Source organism: Neofelis nebulosa, chromosome 2 (genome assembly GCF_028018385.1).
Source record: "Neofelis nebulosa isolate mNeoNeb1 chromosome 2, mNeoNeb1.pri, whole genome shotgun sequence".
Classification (NCBI taxonomy): domain Eukaryota; kingdom Metazoa; phylum Chordata; class Mammalia; order Carnivora; family Felidae; genus Neofelis; species Neofelis nebulosa.
Window position 1 is genome coordinate 166097669 of NC_080783.1, and position 23328 is coordinate 166120996.

General features: G+C 44.9%; 1 protein-coding gene across 4 annotated transcripts in view; it reads left to right on the plus strand.

Annotated features, from left to right (window-relative positions):
- Positions 1-337: 337 nt before the first annotated feature.
- The window catches only part of GNG12 (G protein subunit gamma 12), a 128598-nt gene continuing 105607 nt past the window's right edge, over positions 338-23328 (plus strand). Inside the window, exon 1 of one of the 4 annotated variants that reach the window (XM_058717025.1) lies at positions 338-825. In XM_058717025.1, the coding sequence (XP_058573008.1) occupies positions 512-825 (314 nt within the window). In that variant the 5' untranslated portion in view covers positions 338-511. Of the gene's footprint in view, positions 850-23328 lie in introns of all 4 variants that reach the window. The other 3 variants (XM_058717028.1, XM_058717027.1, XM_058717026.1) reach the window with 3 other exon arrangements.

The following is a 23328-nucleotide window of genomic DNA, read 5'->3' on the forward strand; positions in this document are numbered from 1 at the left end:
GCTGTTTGTATGAATAGTTTGCACTCTGTATAAACAGAAGTGGCTCTTCAAACTACCTGACCTGAACCCATTCAGAAAAGACCAACCAAATCCAATTAATTCATTATGCAGAGCTCTGCCAGGTATTGGGTATTTGGAAGCCCAAATTTCATGGGGGAGAGATGGAGAAGCTCGTGATGGGTGCATGCACTTCAAATTCAACAATCCGCAGTTATATCTCCATTTTCTGGGAAACAAAATCTCCCCATGGCCCCAGGGCCCTTTAAATTTTACTGTGACTGTTTTCTTAAGAAATTCCTGGAGCAGAGCCTAACTTTTGTGTAGGGGGTTGGCAGCGCTTACATTCGAGGCCCAGGGGACGGTTGGCATAGGGGTTAGCGAGGCGTTTGCACGCGAAGGAAACTTTTGAGGAGTCTTTTGAGGAGCAGCACAGAGGAGGGTCGTGTGAAGTGGGGTGCCCGAGAGTCCTTGAACTCCAGGGCCTCCATGAATCTGGGAAGGGAAAACGGGGATGGCCAAGGCGGCCAGAGGTGGAGGTCCACAGCTCCCGACCTCTCTACTTTGGCGGCCCGGACACGGCACGGATTCTGTGGCCGAAGCTGAGAACAGCCAGGGTGCCTGGGCCAGAGGGAGGGCCAGGGCCGGAGGAAGGAGTCAGGGGCCGCCGCCGCCCCGCCCGTCGGGCTGTCCGCCCCGCCCACCCCGAGCGAGGCGGAGCCGGCGCCCGGAGGAGCAGGAGGAGGAGGAGAGGTCGGAGCCGTCTCCAGGAGCCCTTAGAGACCGAGTCCCCGGCGGCGGCGGCGGGGGGAGCGCACCGGCAGGCGAGTAGGCACCGAACGGCGGGCGCAGGTGGCGAGTCTGGTCCCCGCGGGCACAGGGGCGCAGCGCGGGGCGTCGGCCGGCCAGTTCGGGGGCCGCCTCCGAGTTCTCAGTGCTGGGAAGCGAGATGGAGGGAGGGAACGGAGGAAGGAAGGAAGGAGGGAAGAGTGTCCTGGAGGGCGGGGACTGGTCGGGGCCCTGGGCCCCGGAGAAGGGGATGGGGGAGGGAGGGCGAGGGACGCCGAGACCCAGAGACGGACTGCGCGCCCGCCCTCGACGGGCGGCGGCCGGGAGCCGCGGAAAGCGGGGGCCCCAGGGGGCTACGGCTGGGGACGAGGCCCCGGGATGGGGGCGGGAGCGGGAGGAAAGGTCTCGCCCTCGCCCGCGTCCTCGCCGCCCCGCGGCCGTGCGCCCCGCGCCCCGTTGTGGTTGGAGGCTCCGGTGTTCCCAGCCCTTCCTTGCGGCGGTGCCAGGCTCTGGAGGCGGGCAGGCATCTGGGGGCGACTGGGGCGCCACGCCCCTCTTCCCTACTTTCTTCCGGCTCTTTCTTGGGACTAGCGGGCGGGCGAGCAGCCCCGGAACCCGCTCGCCGCTGGGTCTAGCGGGGAGATAGCGGGTCGGGGGGGAGAACCCACCTCACATGTTCCGCGAGGGACCCCCAGCAGTGAGTGGCTCCGAGACGCTATTTGCAGGTGGTATGGGGAGGTCGAGGCTCACGAGTCTTGGGTGATTTTTTTTTTTTTTTAAAGCATTGTCGGGACATTTATTGCGTGGATCGGGGTGACTTATTTTTCCCCTTAATTTTATCTGGGGCATATCAGTTAAAACTAATTTTAAAACGCTGTCACTAAAGTCGTCGGACTTGTCCCTCGCCTTATGTTTGTGCCTTGTAAACTTAAACCATTCATAACTTTCACAGAAGAACTCATGGTTCTTGTTAAATCACCGCCGTGGAGTGAAACTTTGGACAACTGGAAATCTAAGAGAAGAAACTGATGAGGCCTGTTATCTTGTAGTCACCCTTGACCGGGCGTGGTTGTATACAAACAAGGTTATAGAGAAGGAAATGGGCAAAAACTGGAGAGAAGGCAGATCCCCTGCGTCCACGTGTCGGGGCACGTTTAATGGCTGCTCCAAGTGGAAACAAACAGGGAATTTATTAAGACCTTGTGGAGTTGGACAAACTTCACATGATTAGCTTCCTTCCCATCAGTTATTTCCTCTCCTCCCCTGCTGTCTTTGCGGACACTGTTTATATTTCCTGGGGCTGTTGTAGCTTGGTCTGAATGGATTGTCTATAATGAATCTTTTGGATGTTGTCAGAGTCAGGGTCTGTGTCTGTGTGTTCTCTACTTTTAAAAGCGGAGTTCATGGGGCGCCTGGGTGGCGCAGTCGGTTAAGCGTCCGACTTCAGCCAGGTCACGATCTCGCGGTCCGTGAGTTCGAGCCCCGCGTCAGGCTCTGGGCTGATGGCTCGGAGCCTGGAGCCTGTTTCCGATTCTGTGTCTCCCTCTCTCTCTGCCCCTTCCCCGTTCATGCTCTGTCTCTCTCTGTCCCAAAAATAAATTAAAAACGTTGAAAAAAAAAAAAATAAATAAAATAAAATAAAAGCGGAGTTCGGCTTTGTTTTTAAAGTGCTGGTCACCACACTGCACCATTGCTGGTGTTTCTGGGCTCTGCGTGTAAATTATCCCAGGATGGCGGCCCTTACCTAGGAGAACCAGGAAGGCAGGCAACGCAAGAATGACGGGGTCGGGTATTACTATTGCCAAAACAATCACATTCAAGTAAAGAGCTGTTTGGTTTTTTTTTTTTTTTTTTTTTTTTTAGGCCAAATTGTATGTATTAACAAGCTCCCCCCCCTTTTTTTTTCAATAAACAAACATGATTTACACACACATAATTTTTAAAAGTAATCAAACATGTTACAGACTCTTCAATGACAAAAGGACTTTGGGATCAAATGTTTAGTCCCTTTGCTTCCCTAACAGTTAACTAGCACCATAAAATGCTGGTTTAAGTCCAAAAAATGGTAAACAGTCTAACGATGGTGTTTTTGTAAAACCATGTAAGAAATGTTGTATTTACTGTGTTTAACCCAGGTAATTCACTAGTTATTGAACCCCGACAGCATTTAAGTTTGTGTAGAAATACATACAAATGTGAATCTGTTTCACAAGAGACTGAAAAGATTAATATGAAGAGAGCAAGCTCCGGTCTCATTTGGAAGATTAGCTCTCTAACAACAAGATTCGAGGTATTGGGCTTGTATTGTCACTTGTTGAAGGACATGGGTGGTTTGTCAAGTTGTGACAGCAAAGAGGCTCAGTCAAAACACTTGAGGAAATGGTTAGCTAATACCAGATTAATTTTGTTTGTTTTTTATGTTGAAAATCTCTCTGAGACCAAAAAGAACTAAAAATTTCAAATTTAGAATTAAGTAATTTATTGCTGGATAAATTGTAAGATTTGTTTTGGGTGTTGTTTTGTTTTTTTAAGTTTTGTATGTCAGCTCAAGCTTAATTTAGGGAGGTAAGTTGTGGAAGTCAACATTTTTGGGGCCTGATTTGGAAGAGAAGCTGTTTCATAGTGATTTGAGGTCTGAGTTCTGGTGTCAGACAGATCTGGGTGGGAATATTAGTTCTTTAACCTTTTCAGTCTGATTTGTATAATGGGGATGATAGTGGTCTCTATCTCAATGATTTTCATGAAAATATATGAAACAGCCTTTGCAAACTTTTTGTACCCAACACAGTTAATGTTCAACATGATGAGATTTTACTTTTCTAGCTTTCTCTAGCAGTAGGCTATTGGACAGATTACAAGATGGTAGTTTGAGCCTTCTGGAAATGCTAGATAAACCTATTTATTTTATTTTTAAACTTTATTTATTTATTTTGAGAGAGAGAGCGCGCACGTGTGGGGGCGTGAATGTGAGTCCGGGAGGGACAGAGAGAGGCAGGCTTGGTGCTGGCAGCGTGGAGCCCGACATGGGGCTAGATCTCATGAACCTAGCTCTGACCTGAGCTGAAATCAAGAGGCTTAATTTACTGAGCCACCCAGGGCCCCTGGAGCTATTTTAAATTACAAAGAAGATACCTGATTTTATAGATAGAGCTATCTATCTAAAGGTATAAAATATCTGTGTACATATGTGTGTATGTTTCTACCACAGTGGTATGAATAATTATGATTCATTAAAGTTTTAATTAATTAAAGTTTTAATATGCTTTTAGTGCTAAAATTATAGTCATATAATATTTTTAGAGCCAGGCAGTCAGAAACATTTCATTAATCATATTTTAAATTTAAAGAGTTTATATTTTAAAATGTTTTGTTTATTAGTCCTGGATAGGAAATTAAACCAGGAACAGAAATATTTATCTTTAACCAAGTATGATTTTTTAATTAAAGTATGAAAAAATGTGACCCAAGGGTTTCCAGTTATTTTTCATGTACTGATGCTCAATGCCAACAGATAAGCCATCAGAAGTGTTTAGTACTGATTAGGAGCATTTTGTAAACGTTTTATAAAAGTGTCGTGACCGATTGTAAACTTTTGTGAGAATGAGTGTTCAGCTGATTCAAGGACTCTGCTCATCACATTATTGAATCATTTGTGAAATTTAAAAAATGCTTCTGTCTTTAAATCAAATCCTTTTAAGCACCTGTTGTTTTGTCCTTAATGTATATCAGGTGCCTGAGGTTGGACTGATTGGAATCGTAGCTCGTGTAACAGATGACTTATCATTTTACTAATTGTACCACAGGGAGGCCGAGATGGTGTTTTATAGTATTTTAAAGTAATTGTAAAGCGTACAGTGTTATTATGAATCATTTCTTGCCTATGACATTATACTCTGAACCAGTGAAGGACTTGATTGAATAAATTATTGATTCTTTTCACTCCTACAACATCATAGCATAGAGATGGATTCCTGACTCTTGCTTCTAGGTGTGTAGAGTGTGGGCAAATTGCTTCATCTGTCTCTGCTTCCATGAGGTATTAGGAGGGAGAAATGAGTTCATCTGTCTAAAGCATTTAGAACAGAGTCTGTGTTCAACAAATACTAATGGTAAATTATTACTTCCTGAGATTTTCTCTTTTCTAAATGCTATGTAATTAGCACGTATTATTTTTGTAAAAAGGAAAACAACTGTATGAAATTGTAATGTTTCCCCCAAACTTGAAAAAGCTCAGTAATTATAGGGGTGCCTGGGTGGCTCACTCGGTTGGGAGTCCGACTTCGGCTCAGGTCATGGTCTCACAGTTCATGAGTTCGACCCCCCACATGGGGCTCTGTGCTGACAGTTCAGAGCCTGGAGCCTGCTTCAGATTCTGTGTCTCCCTCTCTCTTTGCCCCGCCCCTGCTCGCTCGCTCTCTCTCTCTCTCTCTCTCAAAATAAAATTAAAAAAAATTTTTTTAAAAAGCTCAGTAATTATGAAGTCCTGCCAAACAGTATTTACAAAGTAAGAGAATATGATTAGGTAATTGTCATTGCATTTTTTAAATGTGAAATGGATTGCTACATTAATTTGTTCAACAAATTAATTCTCCTAGATCTCAATGCCATTTTCTTTCTTATTAGAAACTTAAAAAGGGGCGCCTGGGTGGCTCAGTCGGTTGAGCGTCTGACTTCAGCTCAGGTCATGATCTGGCGGTCTGTGAGTTTGAGCCCCGCGTCAGGCTCTGTGCTGACAGCTCGGAGCCTGGAGCCTGTTTCGGATTCTGTGTCTCCCTCTCTCTGCCCCTCCCCCGCTCATGCTCTGTCTCTCTGTGTCAAAAATAAACAGTAAAAAAAATAAAAAAAATTAAAAAACCACTAATCCATGCAGTCTATGTTATGTTAGGTTAAGTAGGGGAAGGGAAGTGTGCACAGTTACAGTGCATTATTAACAATTACAGCTAGGTCAAAAAAAAAGATTTATGCAGATGAAGGAAAGTCTAGAAGAAAATACAGACCAATGGATGGTGGGATTCTGGTACTTTCCTACTTTTCTTCCCCGTTTCCCCAATGAGTATATATGTAATAAAGTCTACTTGTGTAACAATTACTTGGTAAAAACTCTGGTTTATTAGCTACAAATAGCAGGCTTTTGTTGTTTGAGAAAAAAACACCAGCTTGCATAGCAGTTGAAGATCCTTAAATGTCCAAACCTTTGTAGTGAAAATTGGTTAGCAGTAAAAGGCTGTTTCAGAAGTTCATATAGGTTTATCTTCCTAAGAGGTGTTTGAAATTAAGGACTGCATACAGACCAAGTCTACCAACCTTGACTTCATGGAAATGGTCACTTCTCAGATCTAGGCTCTGCATTGACAAGTTGCATGCCTACAGCACCTTCAGCTGTCAGGTGCCTCCACGATAGTCACAAGGAAGACATAAGTGCACTTAGTTTGGCAGGAAAGTTTGACAGATAAAAAGTATTTAGAGCACAATTGTGTGCTTCCATTTATTGAGCTGTTCTACAGGTGCATCCAGCGAGAGGGCCTGAGGGATGGTGGGGGAGGGGAGTGGGAGTTCCATTTAGAAGCTATAAATCAAATCGACAGAAAGATGGGAAGAGGGCTCCTTTTAGGGATGAGTTGACCCACCTGAAGAGAATTATCAGTGCCTTTACATCGGGATTAGCTGTCTTTCAGTCAGAAGGCAAAGCTTCTAAAAATTGCCTCAGAGACCCAGCAGGCCTGAAGTGATCTGTGAAGTCGACCTCTCCTGCGCATGGACTCCCAAAGAGGCCTTGAGTGTACAGATGAAGGAACTGGCCTGCTGAGTCCCATTCTAGAACCACCTCATACCAACAAGGCCCGGCCTCCCCACTGTTCTGTCTTAGGAAGAGTAGTGATCAGGTGGCTTGGACGCAGGGCAGAGGGGAGTGATTTGACTGAAAGTTCCTTCTAGCTGGATTTTTCCATTTATTGCCAAGTCTCTTCAAAATCATTTCTAGTGTCACTTAAATGTTTGGTTTATCACGTCAGGCTTTATTGGGTACCGTAAAAGTGTTTATTGTGAGTGTCTGGTTGTCCTCCTCTGACAAGGAGGGTTTCTGTCTTCTTTTAATGGGTCTGCATTTCAGAAGATTACTGTATGATAAAAATCAGGGTGTTGCAGACTGTTAAGACTTTTGATACTTTCAATTCTGCTGGAGAATTAGTAGCTAAAAAAAATTTCTTGTAGGGCTGCTTAGTGAATCAGTTACTAAGCATCTTCTGTAGTTTTTCACATTCATTGATTATAAGCAGAGACTTACAGAATAGACCATCGTTCTCCTTGCAGTCAATGTCACATGATTGACGTAGGCTTCCCCGTCGGTTGATCAAGGAGACTAGTCTACATTCTGGTTTACCTGGGGTGGCAGCATCATAAATGCTCACTGGAGGGGGCTGTGAATCAGTCATCAGCTCTGCACTTGCATTCCTGTATAGAGAGTTCATCCTGAATGGCTGTGTGCAAACCACATGAGCCCATTGGGGGTGGAATCTTAACTTTACCAATATAGAATAATCACGCTTTTATTTAGCGGCAGATGCTATGGGCCAGGATGTCCCTGAGCACTGGACATTAAACCCTAACCCTCCTGGGACCCTTTGACTAAGACCCCCAGCTTGTGGGGACCTCAAATTTGTCTGCTTTTCACAGAAGAATTTCTTGCAGAAGAGCAACACAATTTAGCTCTCAACGTGGGCTAAACAAATCTAAGGATGGAAAGAGGACTCAAAATCCAAAAGCTGCTTGGACTTTATTGAGGCTTAGTAAGGACTTTGTTGATATAAAACCATCACACTGGGTTTATTCAACCTGAATCTCGGGTAAATTGGAAAAATGTTGAAACCAGCAGACTTGATGCCTGTCCTGTACCCAGACTACTGAAACCTTTTGAATTATTAGAGCATGGCCTGTGCATTACACCATGGGGCTTCGCCTGGGTGTATAAGGTCATGACTGGCTGTCAGGGGAGAGTTGGATGCCTGGCCAACTAGCAGAAGGATTGAATTGTGACTTCTTGACAGGGCTGCCTTGAACTCTTGTACACGTTGTTCACTGCACAAGAGTGTCTGGCCAAGGAGCCAAGTGGGGCTCAAATCTGCTCAAAAAACCATGTGTCCTAGGCTAGAACTGTCTGCCAGGAGGAGGGGGCACTTCCTGATGCCATCAAGTCTGCAAGGCTAGGTCCACTTGGAGGGGTTGCTTTTTTCTAACTCCTGCAAAGGCACAATGTGGCTGCAGCGGCTCTGCCTCTCAAGGGCCTCTTTGGCCACAATAAACTGTAAATGCCGTGAGCTGGTAGAGTCTGACACGTAGTAGGTGTTTAATAAATGCCAGTGGAATGAAGGATAGAACCATGTTCTCTGTAGCATGTGTCAGTGCAGTGCCTGAGCCAGTGTTCTTTTTTAATCAAGTAAAATTGATTGTATCTGCTAGGAAGTGCATGTTCCCTGTGATGGGCTTCTCAGTCTTCCATTCATCATTTCTAAGGGGCAGATCAAGATCAGTATTTGGGGTGTTGTCGACATTCTTTACTGTTAGTAACACCGACAACATGCTCAGTATTGCTCGGGTCCCTGCACCCCTTTCATGATCTACCTGATGAAGGGAATACAGTGGTGACTCCTGGGAATGTGCAAAGGGATCCTTGTTATTTATTGACCAGCTTGGGCCCTCTCCTGTGGGGCAGGATGCAGAGGACAGTGGCTGCAGGAGCCTTTGGAACTTACCTGGGAGCAACTGCTTCTCCTGTAAAATGGTTTTTCTAGTTTATGGTAAGACAAGGGAGAGCCTTATTGCTAAAGCTACCAAAACCTAAGGGAGTTTGTCTGTGCCCCCTCTGTGCCAGCTGGCACTTCTTGCATACTTTCTCTTTTACGTTGATCCTTTAGAAAGCAAAGCCTACTCAGAATTAACTTCCTCTTCCTGGCTGCTCTCCCCAGAGGCAGTCCCACTGCAGGTAGGACAGGCCATGTTGAATGGATCAAACTGCTAAGACAGTGGTTCTGAGGATAAGGGTGCTGGTTTGGACTTGGGACTTTAGCCTTCCGAACCTTTATGAAGGGACTACCTAGCTTGTGGGGAAAAAAAAAAAAAAAGTCCACAGGTACAAAACCGTAAATGCCTTTCACATTTGATCTTGGTTAAGTGCAGCCTTCTTCAGGCAAACTCAGATTCCCAAAACAGAAATAGCAGGATTCCCTACCAAATTTCTTAAAATTTTTTTTAATGTTCATTTATTTTTGAGAAAGAGAGCGTGAGCAGGGGAGGGGCAGAGAGAGGGAGACCTAGAATCTGAAGCAGGCTCCAGGCTCTGAGCTGTCAGTGCACAGCCGGAAGCGTGGCTCGAACCCATGAATCATGAGATCATGACCTGAGCTGAAGGCAGATTCTTAACGGACTGAGCTACCCAGATGCCCCCCCCTACTGAATTTCTTTAGGTAGTAGACTCACCTATTGCATTTACAGTTATGATTTGATTTTACAAAATTCCAGGAGGCTCAACTTTTCAGGAATATCTCTCTGTTGAATTAAGTAGAATATCCCTATACATGCTTGCCCCACCCCCCTTTTTTAAACATAAATCTCTGATGAGCAGCATGCTTCAGCCATTACCATCCAAATTGAGAAAGCAAATAAATGCCCCCGGCACATTGCCTGGGAGGTAATCTTAGTGTTTCTGTCTTTACCTCCCATTTGCCTGCAGTTCTCTGACTTTCTTCTGGCTGTAATAAATAGCAGGGGCCTCAGGGACACCCCACGCCCAGCAGGTGATGCAAAACAGGGCGGAGATCACCCTCTCCAGGCTCCCTGCTCACCTGAACTCTGGACCAAGGTTTCTTTCATTTACTGTTGTCCCCGGGAGAACTCTCTGCCTCAGTCAAGATTTCCCAGACACCTTCTGTGCTGAACTCCTACTCAGCTTTGTGCCTTCCAGGCTGGTCTTGTCCTCTTCCTCACACTCCTGTGAAAAATGGCTTATATAGCCTCTTCATTTTTTAAAAAATAGGTCATGTATTTATATGGTCCCGCAAACCCTCACAACCATATATAAACACTGAGAAACCTTGCTGCACCCCTTCTCCATCCAAGTCTTTCCCACACTCTATAGGTTGTAACTTGTAAATATAGCAAATAAAAATGTGTGTATATATGTGTGTGTGTGTGTGTGTGTGTGTGTATTTGAATTAGGGGTGCCTGGCTGTCTCAGTCAGTAGACCACGCGGCTCTCAATCTAGGGTTGGAGGTTCGAGCCCCACAGTGTGTGTAGAGATTACTTAAAAATAAAATCATTAAAAATATATATAAATAAATAAATTACCAGTATGTCCTGGAGATCTCTCTCTTAGCACATTATTTTGCCACTGTGTGGACATACCATAGTTTATTCATCCAATCCCCTGTTGCTGGACTTTTGGATTATTTCCAACTTTTTGCTATTACAAGCAGTGCTGCAACAAATAAAGGTGTACTGGGTCATCTTGCCTGTGTGCAGGTGCACCTAAAGGATGGGTTCCCAGAGGCCGGTCTGCTGAATCAAAGGGCCCTGCCATCCCCCTCTGGAACGGTTGGCTCACTTTGCCTTCTCACCGGCAATTCTCTGGATGGTCTTTTACCCCACAGCCCCACCAGCAGGAAGTCTGTTGGCTCTGGGGCGCCTGGGTGGCTCGGTTGGTCAGGTGTCTGAATTCGGCTCAGGTTATGATCTCACGGTTCATGGGTTCAAGCCCCGCATCGGGCTCTGTGCTGACAGCTCAGAGCCTGGAGCCTACTTCGGATTCTGTGTCTGCCCCTCCCATGCTCATGCTGTCTGTCAGTAATAAATGTTAAAAAACAACAACAAAAAAGAAGCGTGTCAGCTCTATTTTTGCTAATCTGGTTGGTGAGAAATGGTAACTTGGAGTTGTTTAAATTCTTCGGGTTATGAGTGAGGTGGAGGTTTGGGGCCATTGGTACATTTTCCCCTGTGCACTGTCCATCCTGCTGTGGGCATTTCTTGACCTTTCCTCCGGAAGCAAGCCTCTGTCAAAATCTCTTAAATACAGACTTAAGAATGTGATGGCTCTTTTGGGCCTAAGGGTAGAGGGGGCTGCCAAATTGTCAGTGCAAAATTGAGAGAAGCGGAAAGTAGGGTTTTATGCCAGTTGCTAATGTCTGATTTATAAATAGTTTTCGGCTAACGGTATTATTAAACTGGGGCTTCTCCAAAACCATTATAAGGATGATCTTCTAGTCTAGAATTTGTCTCAAACAAAAACAAGAGAAGAGATTGAGAATACATAAATTCCAATGGTATTTCCTGCAAGATCTTTTAAGAAATGTAGAATTTTCTATTTATATGTTTCACCTGAAAGGCCCTACGTGTCACATTTTTTTTTGTTTCCCCACTGAATTGGGCTCCTGTTCTTCCTTTGACTTCAGCATCAGAGAGCTGTCTACTCTATGTCCGAAGTGAAAGAGAAGAGGGAAGGACAGCGTAAGAAGACCAGCTGGAGTTCAGGATTTGACGAGAGGCAGGGGGTTGGAATTGCACAGATTCGCCCCTCTTCTGGAGGTGCTCTTTCAGTCAGCTCTGGGGATGAGGATATGTTAACAGAAAAACAATTGTCATCTTTTAAAAAATGAAATCCATCAAAAGAGAAAAATCGTGGGGCGCCTGGGTGGCGCAGTCGGTTAAGCGTCCGACTTCAGCCAGGTCACGATCTCGCAGTCCGTGAGTTCGAGCCCCGCGTCAGGCTCTGGGCTGATGGCTCGGAGCCTGGAGCCTGTTTCCGATTCTGTGTCTCCCTCTCTCTGCCCCTCCCCCGTTCATGCTCTGTCTCTCTCTGTCCCAAAAATAAATAAAAAACGTTGAAAAAAAAAAAAAAAAAGAGAAAAATCGTGGTTTAGCAAAAAGATGAGTGTGGGTTTTTTGGTTTGCTTGTAGAAATTCATATGAGGCAGTCCTGTGTATATCAAAAAAAAAAAAAGAGAGAAAAGCCAAACAAACCCCACATCAGCAATAAACTCTCTTCCCCAGAGTTCACACATTTAGTAGAGGCCCATGGAAGCTCCAGAAAGGAGGACCTGCTCCTCCAGGGCCCCCTTGTTACTGCCTGAGTATGTCAATTTCTCTGGATGCTTTTTATTTTTCCTTCCAGTGCTTCTTTCTGTTGCGTTAATGCTGGCCTCCCCAACTATAGTGTTAGCTCCATAGGACAGGCTCTTGGTTTGCTGTTCTGTCCCCAGGACCTAGAAGGTTACCTAGCACCTTGAGGTGTTCCATCAACAGTAGGTGATAAATGATGCACATTAAATGGGCACATACCTTCTGGACCTGGCTGGGTCTCTGCAGTCAACCATGATAGAGGTCCCATGTCAGACATGGGCCTGGCATGGGCAGGGGTGGTGGCATGTGAGCCATTCCTGGCCTGGTCTTTCAGCAGGATTCTTTAGCCCTTATGTGATCTCTGACAGCGTGCGTGATGGTTGAGAGCTCAAGCTTGCAGTCTGAATAACCTGGGCAAGTCACCTGACTTCTCAGAGCCTCTGTTTGCAAAATAGAGATAATAACACCATATTTCATCAAATTCGAGATGCCATCAATTATGAGACATGCTATTCTGTGTGCCAATAAGAAAAAAAATTGCTGCTGATTCAACTCTAACCCACATCAACCATTATCAACCTTAAGACTATTACTTTTCTGTGGCTGCTATAATAGATTACTACAAATGTAACAGCTTAAAACAACACACATGTATTGTCTCCTAGTTCTGTAGGTCAGAAGTTGGCAAGGGTTTGGCTTGTTGCTTTGGGTTTTACAAGTCCTGAGTCTTATTGAGAGGTTCTGGGAAGAATCCATTTGCAGGGTCATTGAGGTTGTTGGTAGAATCCAGTTCCTTGCAGTTGTCAGACTCCTTGCTGGCTGCCAGCTGGGGGGCCACCCTCAGCTCTTAGAGACCTCTCTCTGGTCCTTGCACTTGTACCCTGCATCTCAGAGCCAGCAGTAGCATGACAAGTCCTTCTCATGCCCAGAATCTCTCTGAGGCCTCCTTCTGCTCCATGTTTGCCTCCATTCAGAGAAAGTTCTCTGCTTTCAAGGGTTCATTTGATTTAATTGGGCCCACCTGGATAATCCAGAGTATTTCTCCCCCCCCCCCCCATATTAAGGTCTGTAACCTACCTTAATTATAGCTGTGAAGTCCCTTTTGCCATGTAGTATAATATATTCACAGGTTCCAAGGATTAGGACATAGCCATCTTTGGGGGACCATTCTGCCTACTCAAAGAGCCATCCCAATATCAGGGATGTAAACAGAATATGCTTCCTAGAATTGATGAAATACTATCTTTAGCTCAGGAAGAAAGGAGTTACTGATATATATATATATATATATATATATATATAAACATTCAGTGTGTTAATAGTAAGTGCTCAAGTATTAAGGATTGTTGTTGTAATTAGTATTAGGATCATAGTGCTCACATTAAAGCTATCTTTAATTTCAGTTGAAGTTATTCACACAGTTAAATGCATTTGGAGATGATTGGGAGAAGATAGTGTTCCAGCAGGTAATTTGATGCCGATGATGTTCATTTGCTAGGAGCTTTACATGCACTTATTCTCACCTTGCGGTAGCCCTGTGTGGTAAGTAATACTGGCTCCGTTTACAGGCAAGGAAGCAAGTTCTGAGAGGTTGAATACCACTTAAGAGCTCAGTAGCAAGTGGTGGTGGCATCTTGCTCTGAAGCCCGGTCTGTCTGAGGGCTGCGCTCTTCCTGGCGCATGCTCCCTGTCCCACAGTCCCTGGTGGGACCATGTGATAAGTACAACAGGGAGAGGTGGCCACCAGGTTTGTGGGCTGGAGGGGGTGGTTTCCTGGAAAGGGAAGGAACACAGAGGAAGAGACAGTGCCCTGTGACATGTCTGTCTTGTACTCAGATGTTTCTTTGCTAAGAATGATTTAGCTCATTGAGGACAAAGGTTCTGTCCTTTCATCCTTTTTTCAGTTTTTAGTAAGTACAAAAATGATCTTTTTTCATTCAACAGATATTTATCAATTACCTTCTCTGGAGATACAGCTATGAATAATACTGTGATTTATAATAAGAAATACATATATGGTTCATCGGTCCTGGCACTAAATTCCTACAGTTCTTGGATTTTTTTAAGTGATGAGAGTGATAAACATTCTTTTGTTGTGTTAATGAGGTGACTTTTGGGCCCACCCATAGGCTGGGGGCTGGTTACCAGAGGAATGAACCCCTAATTACAAAGTGGGAACTTACCCTCCCAGAGGAGGAGAAAGGCTGGAGTTTGAATCAGTCACCAGCGGACAGTGATTTGATCAATTGTGTCTATGCAATGAAACCTCCATAAAAACCCAAAAGGAGGAGGTGAAGATAGCTTCTGGTTGGTGAACACCTAGAGATGCAGGGAGAAGACCACGCCTGGGAAGCTCAGTGCCCTCTCCCCACGCTTTGCCCAATGCGTCTCTTCCATCTGGCTGTTCCTGAGTTATGGCCTTTTATAATAAACCAGGGAGGTAGTAAGTAGAAGGAGTTGAGTTCCGCGAGCCATTCTCACACATTAACCAAACACAGGGAGGGGGTCGTGGAAACCCTGGATCTGTAGCCGGTGGTTCAGAAGCACAGGCGACAACCTGGGCTTGAGACTGGCGTCAGAAGTGGCAGGCCGGGGTGGGGTGGGGTGGGGTGGGGTGGGGCGGTCTTGTGGGACCAAACCCTTAACGTGTGGGGTCTGGTGCTATCTCAGGTAGACAGCGTGAGAATTGAGTTGAGTTATGGAACACTCAGATGGTGTTGAGAATTGCTTTCTGATGTGGATCCCCCTTCTTCCCCTGTGAACTGGAATTGGTGACCAGAACCCTTTTATATACTGTGTGTGATTTTCAAAGGGAGATAAGTTTAGCATTGGGGAATTTCTGCTTTTTAAACTATTTTAAGTGTAACCAGGACAAAGGGGGAAAAAAGGAGAAGAGTGGTTTAGCAGAATGGGAGTAAAAGTAGTTGCTACCTGAATTCAATAAACTACTCTAAGATTGCCATCTCTAGAATTTTCCCAAGGTGTGAGTGCAGATTGTCTGTCTTAGGCGCTTGAAATTCAGGTAAACATTGTTGAAAACCAATATTGTCATCTGCTCAAAACCTGCTTTTCTTCCTGCCCTTTCTTTCCTTCTTTATTTCTTTTTTAAAGTTTATTTATTTTGGGAGAGAGAGGGAAAGCAAGCAGGGGAAGGGCAGAGAGAGGGAGAGAGAGAGTCCCAAGCAGGTTCCGTGCTGTCAGCGCAGAGCCCAACATAGGGCTCTATCCCATGAACCATGAGATCATGACCTGAGCTGAAATCAAGAGTCGGAAACTTAATCAGCTGAGCCACCCAGTTGCCCCTCTTCTTGCCTTTTCTAATTCGACTCAAGACTTATTCATCCACCCAGGATGCCAGGCTCTGAACCAAGTCATCTGGAACCCCTCTCTCCTCCTCACCTACCTCCAGTTTAGATACTCTTGGGTCCTACCAATGCCTTCTGCATCTGCTTCCTGACCAGCCCACATGCCTGCCCTTTACCCCCACTGCCTCTCACCTGGATGGTTGCTATGGCTTCGAACTGACCTCGACCCTTCACACTGCTACCAGTGGAGTAAGTAAAACTTCAATCTGAATATGTCACTTCCTATCTAGCAGCTCCCCAAAGGTATCACAGTCCAGCAGTTAAGTGTTCATACTGTCTAGGTTCAAGGCCTGGCTATGTTTCTTACAAGCTTTGGAATCTCAGAAGAATTCTTTATTCACTTTGTATCTCCATTTCCCATCCCCAAAATGGGAGTGGTAGTAGCACCTACCAAACAGATAGGTTTGTGGAATTGAAATGAATTACTCTGTGTGGAGCAGAAAGCGCTCAGTGAACACTGTTCTCCCCCAGTCCTCGATAGCTGGAGTTCACCTTTCCTGTTGCCCCCGGCCCCACCCAGTGCCATGCAGGACTTGGTCTTCGGACGGAGCTCTCTGTTGATGAGCCATAGCTAGCGAGGTTCATATGTGCACAGTATGTATTTAGGTATTCGCATAGCAATTTGCCAGTCATTTTAGGTCTCTTGAATCTGATGAAAAAAAATTGGACCTGCATTTTATATTTCATTCTTCTAAGAGTTCATTTTTAGTGCATTTTATCAAAGTATTGGTCCATGATGAATTGGAAGTAAAACCAAAAATCTGATCTCTCACCACAGATAGTTTGAGAAGCACTACTGTGTTCCCACATGCCCTCTTAGTTGATTCACTCACACTGACCAGATTACTCTTACTCACTGTGTAGCCTTAAATCTCTCTGAATTTCTTCCCATCCTTTCCTCTGCCTAGGGTTTATTACATATTTATTAAGCACCTAATTAAGTGCCAGTCTCTGGGGACATAAGGATGAATAAGATATGCCTCTACTTTTGAAAAAGTTTCCCTCAAACTACCCAGTGAATTCCTGCCTGTCTTTTGAAATCTAGCATAATTTCATTCTTTCACCCACTGAGAAAACATTTATTACATACCAACAGAGGCATTACATACCATTACGAGGCACTTGCTATCTGCTATTCCTGCCTTTAAGGATCACAAGCCAATGGGGGAGACAGACACAAGACGAATAAACAAATAACAGTGATGGGATAGGAATGTTCCACAGCATCATGAGTAGAGAAGTGTGGAGGGGCAGAGGAAGGTGTGCCTGGCTTCCTTGGCCTGGCTAAGGGGGGATGAGGAAGTCAGAATGGTTTCACAGTTAGAGTAAGTATGGCATCATCAAAGATGAAGATCAGATCTTGAGGTCAAACTCAGGGCTAAAACCCAGCTCTGCCACTCACTAGTCATATGACTTTGACCACATCTCTGTCTCTTCAGCTTGCTATGACAATACCATGGACAAGGTGACTTATAAATGGCAAATGTATTCCTCACAGTTCTGAAGGCTGGGAGGGCCAAGATTAAGACACTGGCAGGTTCAGTGTCTGATGAGGACCTGCTTTCTGGTTCATAGACAGCTATCTTCTCACTGAGTCCTCAGGCCAGAAGATGGGGAGCTCTCCAGGGTCTCTTTTAGAAGAGCATTGAATCCCATTCATGAAGCCTCCACCCTTGTGACCTAATCACCTCCCAAAGGCCCCACCTCCAAGTAAGGTGGCATTGGGTTTAGGATTTCAGTGTGAATTTTGAGGGGACACATACATTCTGACCATAACATGCTCTGAACTTCAGACTCCTCATCTGTAAAGTCGGGGCAACAGTACCTGTATATCTCACAAGGGTGTTTTGAGGCTCACCTGAAATTATTATAGACATAGTGTACCTGGAACATGTACAATTCCATAAATGTTGGATGCTGTCACCTTTTTGCTCTCTGCCTTCCTCTCTGGACATTTAAATTTTCTCTTGTGTGGGTTTCCAGAAGCATACTGTTAAACTCATTATGACATTGAATTATGCAGCTTTACCTGCCAATGACGGGCACTGTCCAGTGCACAGAAGATTCAATGTTTAGGGAATTTCTATTAAAATCTAACTTTGAGGGTGTCTTTTCAAAAAGCTTTGCGAGGAGTCTGGTTGTTATGGACTGAATGTTTAGGTTCCCTCCAAAATCCGGATGTTGAAATCCTAACTCCTAATACCAAGATAATGGTATTAGGAGGTGAGGCCTTTGGGAAGTGATGAGGTCATGGGGGCAGCTCCTATCCCCATAGGATTAGCTGTCTTGCTCCTGCAACCATGTGAGGACACAATGAGAAGATGGCCATTTTTGAACCTCACCGAATCTGCTAGCAACCTTAATTTTGGACTCCTAGTCTCCATAACTCTAATAAATGTTTGTTGTTTAAGCCACTCAGTCTATGGTATTTGTGCTCCACAGCACTCGTCCAACATTAATTTCCACTTTATAGATAGGGAAACTGAGGCTCTTTTTATAACATTGGTATTACTTGCCCTGGATCACAGAGTTAGCTAAGGGCAGAAGTGAGATTAGAACCCCACAACTCTTGTTTTCCTATTTTGTGCAGCCTCGTCAAATCTACCTCAAGAGCAGGAGTCTGTCTGGGTGCTCTCCAGGCTCAGAACCGCGTATCACCGCCTGTCCTGGGATGGTTGAGTGGGCAGGAACCAGGCTTGGAGAGGCCTCAGGACACACCCTCTCTCCCCACCTGACTGGCTCACTGCTGCCCCACTGGTATTTATGGGTCACACCCTTCACGGTGAGGGCTCACCTGGAAACCTGGGGTGGAGGTTGGAGGACAGAGGCGTCCTGAGCTGGAAGCAGGAGGCTGCAGGGGACTGGAAGGAGAAGGGGGACCTTGCATAGGAGTGAGTGATCTGTAAGGAAGGCAGTGGAGCTAAGGAGGAGCCCGGTGAAGTCAGGCAGTTGGAGACTTAGGAAAGCTCTCGTAAGGATATCCAAAGGGCAGTGAAGCTGGTATTTTGATTTCTTTCCATCACCATAAACATCTTGATGTACTTTTCTTCCCGCCCCCCCCCCCCCACCTCTTTGCAAGGGGTATCCTTTACACTCTGCTCCAGAATATATTCGGTGCTCTAATCTCTTAGATGGGGTTGTAATCTTTATTATGGAGGCAGGGCAAATGAAGTCACACCGAGGACTCTGACCTTGAATATTTGCTTGAGAAAAGTTTTAAATGTAGGATTTTAGCTTATCTTTAAGTAGCTTATTATTATTATTATTATTATTTTGTTTTGAACAAAAGAAAAAGTTCTCGAAGGGAATAGGATCCGGTGGCTTAGGCAGCCTTGGTAGAGAATAGACCAGGGTAGTGGGTTGAGAACTGGTCTGCACATTAGAATCAGCTGGGGAGTGATTTTGACAATCACGAAGCCCTGGCTACACCCACACAGCCCCTCTGGTCTGGGGCCCCGAAAGTGGTGGAAAAGTCCCAGGTGGGTTCAGCACACGGTCAAGGGTGGGGGGCGCCAGGAGGGTGGCCTTCTTGTCGCCTGAGTTCACTCCGCATCTGCAGTGCCAATAATTGACATGAGGGGAAGTCGTGATGTGGCCACCTGTGAGTCTTACGAATCTGGCTCATCCTCATGTCATTTTGGGGTTCGGGAGCAGCCTTTGAGCACACGTCCTCTCTGCACATCCTCTTCCTTGAAACACACTCAGCTCTATCCTGGAGCTGTCTAAGCCATCCCTTAAAAAATGAAAAGCTCTTCCTACATATGACTAAATGATTAGTGTATTCTGTTAGGTAAAAATAAAAAGGAGTGTCCTGGGAGGGTGAATGTTACCACCCTCATTTTAACAGCACAGTAACTCTGGGAACAAGAACAAGGTGCTCTGGTGCTAAAGGGGTCTTGATCAAAGCTCTGTCTCTCTGGCAGGTCACACCACCTCATGACCGTTTTTTGGGGAAAGCTGAAATCTGGGATTCTGTGACAGAGGTGTTACTCATGTCCAGGTTCAATATGGAGCCTAAGAGCAAATTGTTGTTTTTGAGGGGCATATGTAGGCTCTTGAATTTTGACTAGAAATGGCTTTAGTGGTCAACATAAGTTTTGTGTCCAGCAGCATATTTTTACTTTGTCAAGGAAAGGAAAAATGGTGAGGGAAGGTGACCTATAAAATTTACATTCATAGAAATGATTTCTGGGTTTGTTTTGCCAGATACAAATACTGTTTTGTTTTGTTCTGTTTCAGACGGTTGGGATTGAATGTCCATTCCACATAGATTTCCCCCATTCACCCCTGAGAGCTAGAAGCCTTCTGTATGGTAACACTTTCCAGAAGTATCTGAAAGTGGAAGTCCCTCAAGAACTCTTTTGGTCATAGACTGAACAAAAATGAAAAATGAAATCTCAAGAGTGCAATGTGGTTTTAAAACTAACTTAAAAAAAAAAAAAACTTTTGTAACTTTGATGATGAGAAGGAGTGGAAGATAACTTTTCTGTGCCTGCTCTTAACCAGGCTTTACAAGCCTTGTAAAATCTAAGTAGTTCATTTTATGGAGGAGAAAACTGTAACTCAGAAAGGTTCAGTAACTTGTCCAAGGCTGCACAGCCAGAATTCAAACCTATCCTTGCTTGGCTATACTATGCTATCGTCTAATACTAAAAAAACACGCATAACTCAACAAGCGTTAATTTTCTTACACCTTTAAGAAACTTTTATTGTCCTGATAACCATAGAAATCATAAAAGCACATGAAAGCATTGTAAAGCTTGGGGCTTAATGGACTCAGCGTCTACGTGAAGGACAGAAAGTCCAGAGAAGAGAAAGTGGAACTGCTTCCTGGCAGGTACCATGTTTATAAAAAGCCCAGTAATCATTCATGCAAATTTGTTTCTAAACTGGCTCATAACAGCTGCAAAGACTGGAATTATCAGTTCCCAGCTCGATTGTCTTTTTTATTGTTTGTGACTTGTTCTTGTTAAAGATGGGGTTTCATAGGTAGGAACAGTTTTGCTGATTATTAACATGCCTTTGGCTGATTGTTGTACTGAATGTAGTATTTTGGTAATTTCACCAGAAAACAATGCTGAGGAAATTTAGAGTAAATGTTGGAAAAGTGACAGAATTAAAGGGTTGGCAATGTCCCAAATTTCAGAAAGGGCTCAGAGCTGGCAGTCTGCAAGGGGTGCTAATGGACATTCTGGAAACTCTGTTTGCTAAGCAAGTACAATTTTTTTTTTTTTTGCATGTTTTTGCAATGTTTTGTAAAGGTTTTTTTTTAATGTATACTTTATAAGGTGAGACAGTGTTCATTGTCCATATTGAAAAGAGGGGTCCTGTAATGGCAGAGAACAGGAGCCTGACCAGCACCCAGCTCTGCCACTTGCTGCTGTGTGACCTTGAACAAGTTACGTAACCTTTCACTGCTTCAGTTTCCTCTCCTGGAAAATGGAGGTAGAGCCCCTTCTTCCTGGGGCTATTGTAAGGCATAAATAAGTTGATATATATAAAGTGCTGAAAGCTGTGCCTGGCACTGAGCGAACTAGAAGCCCGGTAAATGTTTGCCATTGTTAGTTTAATTAATTGGAGTTTAATTAATCTAATTGGAGGGCCTGGTGGAGATAATGGTGAGGAGGAAGGAGGATGCTGAAGTTCCCCTTAGCCAACCTTCTGCTGATTCTAGCAGGATAGGTAGTTCTTTTGGGCTCAATGATTTGAGGTTCATGTTTTTTATTCTTGCAGTACTCCACATTTCTATTTCTGTAGTCTGGAATAGTAGAAAGATCATTGAACTATTTTTTTAAAACATGTTACCATTCTAGCTGTACTTTCAAAAAGTGTTAGATGTGACCTCTGTTGAAAATAGATATTCAGTGGGGGTAGAGCTTGACCCAGGAAGTGATCGGGAGCTCAGTAAGGAGACCGTATCCTTCCAGGTGCTGTGGGAGGGGCCTCGAGCTCAGGCATGGACTGATACCCAAGCATCTGATCCCCTGAGGAGCCAACCCCACCTCCCTCCACCCCCCAAATCATAGTGAAGAGTGTAGTTTTCACCCTGTGGTGAAAAGAAGTGTACCACTTTCTGTAGAAATATATTTTTTCTGGCCCTAAGTTCCAACCGATTTGTCACGTAGATCCTTAGGTGAGGAACACTGAGGGTAGATTCCTTAGTATCTTCAGCAGTTATTCCCAGGGAATATCTGGAGGGGTTGTTCTGGTGGCTGTTTCTTATTTTAATTCTTGAAATGATTAGAAAGATGCAGTTTCATTCTTATTCAGTGATTATGTTCCTACAGAAAATGATAAAGTCCAAGTGCATTATTCTCCTGATCTAATTTGATGAAAGGCCAGCATGAAAGTCCTAAGAAAGGAGAGTGGGGAGTCAGAAGCCTGCCCTCTGGAGTTTTAGGAGCAGAATCATGGGATGGTACAGCTCAAAGGGGCCATTGTGGTCTTGGAGTCCAACTTCTGCTTTTTACAAGTCAGGAAACTGAGGCCCAGAGATCTGCTTGAGTTCATAGCACTAATTGTGGCATCCCTGAGACCCCTGATTCCAGGTCCAGCTGCCTGATGTCCACCCAAATATGACATCCTTGTCATAAAGGGTGTTCTTCAGAGCAATTCTATGCAGAACTTTCTGCCGCTGCAGAAATGTTCAGTCCAGATACATGTGGCTCTTGAGTACTTGGCACATGACTAGTGTAACTGAGAAGTTGGATTTTTTGCTTTATTTAATTTTAATTAAAATTTATATAGCCACATGTAGCTAATGGCTATCATTGTGGACAATCCAGCTTTAGAGATTCTTGAGGAGGAGAAAAAGGCCTGTCTTCCCCTCCTACCTCATTCTCACCAGGTGAGAGGCTCTCTTTTTCTAGCGGTTCAGGTACGTCTGGCCTTGTGCCGAACCAGGAGACTCACCCTGGGCCAACCACCCCACTTTCTGGGTGGAAGGTGGCTCCTCTGTAAAATGAGGGGTTGGACTTAGATCTCTCTCTGAGGCCTCGTTAGACCTAGTTCTTGCCCCTCATCAGCAGTGTGAACTTTAGCGGGGCACTTAGCCCACCTGTGCCTCAGTTTCCTTATCTGTTACCTGAAGTAGTTAACACCTGTTCTGCATTTGCTCCCACTCCCACCCCCCACGCCCCCCCACACACACACACACGATATTGGGAGAGGCTCAAATTAGAAAATCAGTGAGGAAATCCCTTTACTACCTCCTCCTTCTTAATTGGTCTTTGTTGTCTGGAAATACATTTCGTTTTGATATGAGTCGTGGGTGGGTTTTCTTTTCTCTCTGATGCTGCAGTTGGTGAACTTCGGTGTCAAGGTGAATCTTTTTGTCAGAGTAGAGACAGTAATAACTCAACAGCCCATATGAAATATGAGCTGGAAGGCTCGGTACTGATGATAGATGACAGATTTGATCAGCGGTGCTAGTTTTTCATAATCTTGCTTAACTAGGCATTCCCTCATCCACCCTTCCAAAGTCTGCTGTTTCCTCCAAGAAACCAAAGCAGATCCCCTTTCATGAGAACTGTGACTTTTCTTCCTTTTGCTTTTTTTTTTCCCCCACATCAGCCTCTTTAAGTCCCATGTGGAATATGTGGTGCCATATGGTCTTCAGTAAACAAACCTGCTCAGGAATTGTCTCCCCAGGTAGCACGTCTACGGTCACTGGTCCTCAAACCTTGTCCCCAGGCAGTGATTCTCCGCTGCCATGCCCGCAGCTCACTGGTGGGCCTTGACTGTCTCCAGAAGTGCATCACCAAATTTTGGTCAAGCCATAAAATCTATTTCTGCTACAACAGAGTAGGTGTGCTGACCTCACGTGAGTGGGGTACAGCCTGCTCTGGGTAGCAGGCAGTGTGACATGTAGCTGGGGCCAAAGAAGGATGGTTAGCTGGGCATTTGTGAGAAGGTTGCCCCTATACATATACAATAGTGAAGGCAGGCCAGCAATATGGCCCTTGAGGGCAACCCTAGAGGGTGACCTTTCAGCTGAAGATACCCCTTATAACCCCAGGAAGCATTATTTTACTATGGCAGGATTTGCCTTATAGTTATGGTTGAATGGTG